The sequence below is a fragment of the Eurypyga helias genome, unplaced genomic scaffold (assembly GCF_000690775.1).
Source record: "Eurypyga helias isolate BGI_N326 unplaced genomic scaffold, ASM69077v1 scaffold14576, whole genome shotgun sequence".
In the NCBI taxonomy this organism is placed as follows: domain Eukaryota; kingdom Metazoa; phylum Chordata; class Aves; order Eurypygiformes; family Eurypygidae; genus Eurypyga; species Eurypyga helias.
Window position 1 is genome coordinate 19,982 of NW_010256119.1, and position 2,011 is coordinate 21,992.

The following is a 2,011-nucleotide window of genomic DNA, read 5'->3' on the forward strand; positions in this document are numbered from 1 at the left end:
CCTGTGGTGACATGGTAGTGGAGTCCCAAGGCAGCATAACATGTAGGAATTCTTGTGTTCATGACCACTTAACTTTCAGAACAGTGCAAGAGCATCACTTGTGTGTGTGTTCCTGTCTTTAACCGGTGTGACAGCAAATTATTTGTTGTGTTCAGGCTTGCATAAAAGAGATTCGGAGCATGCATCGTCAGGTAGGATTCTTGTGTTCATGACAACTTAACTTTCAGAACAGTGCAAAAGCATCACTTGTGTGTGTGTGTGTGTGTGTTCCTGTCTTTAATTGGTGTGACAGCAAATTATTTGTTGTGTTCAGGCTTGCATAAAAGAGATTCGGAGCATGCATCGTCACTTTTACGGTTATCTCATGAAATCAAACCTAATCTCACCTTCTGTTTTTAATACAACCAAAACCCAACCAAAATGTAAAATGCTGCACAGGATTGAAAGTGAAATAGGATCATAGAGAAATTTAACCTGACTTCTGTGAAGGTTCTGAAAAATTGCTTTATTTCTTCAAATAACTGTACACGCAACTCCTGAGTTGATTTAAACTTTAACTGTCACTCGCCTCTTGGCCCTATCGTCTCTTATTTGATTTTTTTTTTAATGTTAAGAGTTCATTTCCTGTCTGCTTCTGCAATTTCTGCATCACTGAAGCATTTCTTGCTGTTCCGCTGCCACTAGGCGCGGCAGGCTTGGACACTAGCCTGTACAGTATTAGCTATACCTACAGAGATGAGGCACATCCGTGCACTGGCGTGTCCCGGAGAATGGTGGATTTCATGACACAAGTTGAATTGTAAACACTGAAGTAGGAGCACGTGCCCTTTCCTAAAGGAGGAGACGGCACTGAGTGTAGCGCTGAGAGAGCATTCAGATCAGCAGCACGTGTAATGGACTCTTTACCTAACCGAGATTACTTCCTGATGGCGTAATGTTGCTGCTGCTGTTTGTTCCACCTCCTCAGGTGAGCCTGCCTGTCTCTGTATACGCTGCAGCTTCTCCAGGGCAGGAAATGTGAACGTAAGGAGCTGTTTTAGGAGAACAGGTAACAATATCTAAAGGTCAGCCTGCCCACAGTGGTAGGTGATGGCTGCTCAGTCTGCAGAGGACACGCACACTTCCTCTCCTTCACCTGTGTCTGCTCCCTGTTGCCTGCTGACTAGCAGATGCTCTCTCAAAAGTCTGTCATCAGACTAAGCCAGTAAGGATGGACAAGTTACAGGAAAATTTGATTTGACACTGGTTGTCAGAAAGACTAATTTGGGCAGGAGGACAAGCGGAAGAGTTGCTTTGCAGCCCGCCTCTGCTCATGTGTGACTTAACACTCATTCAGCACATACTTTGCAGTAACGGATGGCCTGTAGCCTTCTCGGGCTGTCTGGGTTTAACGTGAACATGCCCCAGCGCTGTGTACTCCCCAGCATAACTGGGGTAAGGGGAATCCTGCTCCTGACGGAAGGGCCTGACTATCTAGCTGAGTTGTCTCAGGCCAAAATGCCTTGGTGAACATTGGAGATGATCTTGTGCATCCACATGATCTGGTTTTTTTTCCATCGGAAGCTGTTGAGTCACCCTGTATGAAATGCTGGGCACTGACCTGTAACTGTAGGCATCCTTTAGGAATGCTCTTCAGTACTTTTTAACCTCCTTCTCTTCCATGCCCTATAGGAAGGAAAAGAGATGCTGTAAGTAGGACCACCACCATCATTGTAGTAATGAGTGTCTTGTAAGTACTCACTTGCATTACAGTGTGGCTTGACTCAAGCTCATCTTTATCTGTTATTTGTACCTCACTTGCATGTTAACGTGGCATGTAGCATGACAGGTCCTAACCTCGCTTGAACAGAGCACTCGGGCATAGTGCATTGACTTAAGGGGTGACACACAGGATGAAAATGCTGACTTGCCAAACTAGTCTGTCTTGCAGGTTTACCGAGGTCTGATCCTATTAAGTCTAGAATCTACTGATTCCTAGTTTTAAAAGTTAGAAGAGACACTGTTGGCATTC

At 45.0% G+C, this 2,011-nt stretch overlaps 1 protein-coding gene across 1 annotated transcript in view; it reads left to right on the forward strand.

Annotated features, from left to right (window-relative positions):
- Nucleotides 1-2,011, forward strand: part of GRAMD1C (GRAM domain containing 1C) — a gene marked incomplete at its 5' end in the record, with an annotated part of 23,017 nt that overhangs the window by 17,870 nt on the left and 3,136 nt on the right. Inside the window, 2 exons of the mRNA XM_010153560.1 lie at nucleotides 999-1,048; nucleotides 1,672-1,729. Coding sequence (XP_010151862.1) covers nucleotides 999-1,048; nucleotides 1,672-1,729 — 108 coding nt within the window. The remainder of the gene's footprint in view (nucleotides 1-998; nucleotides 1,049-1,671; nucleotides 1,730-2,011) is intronic.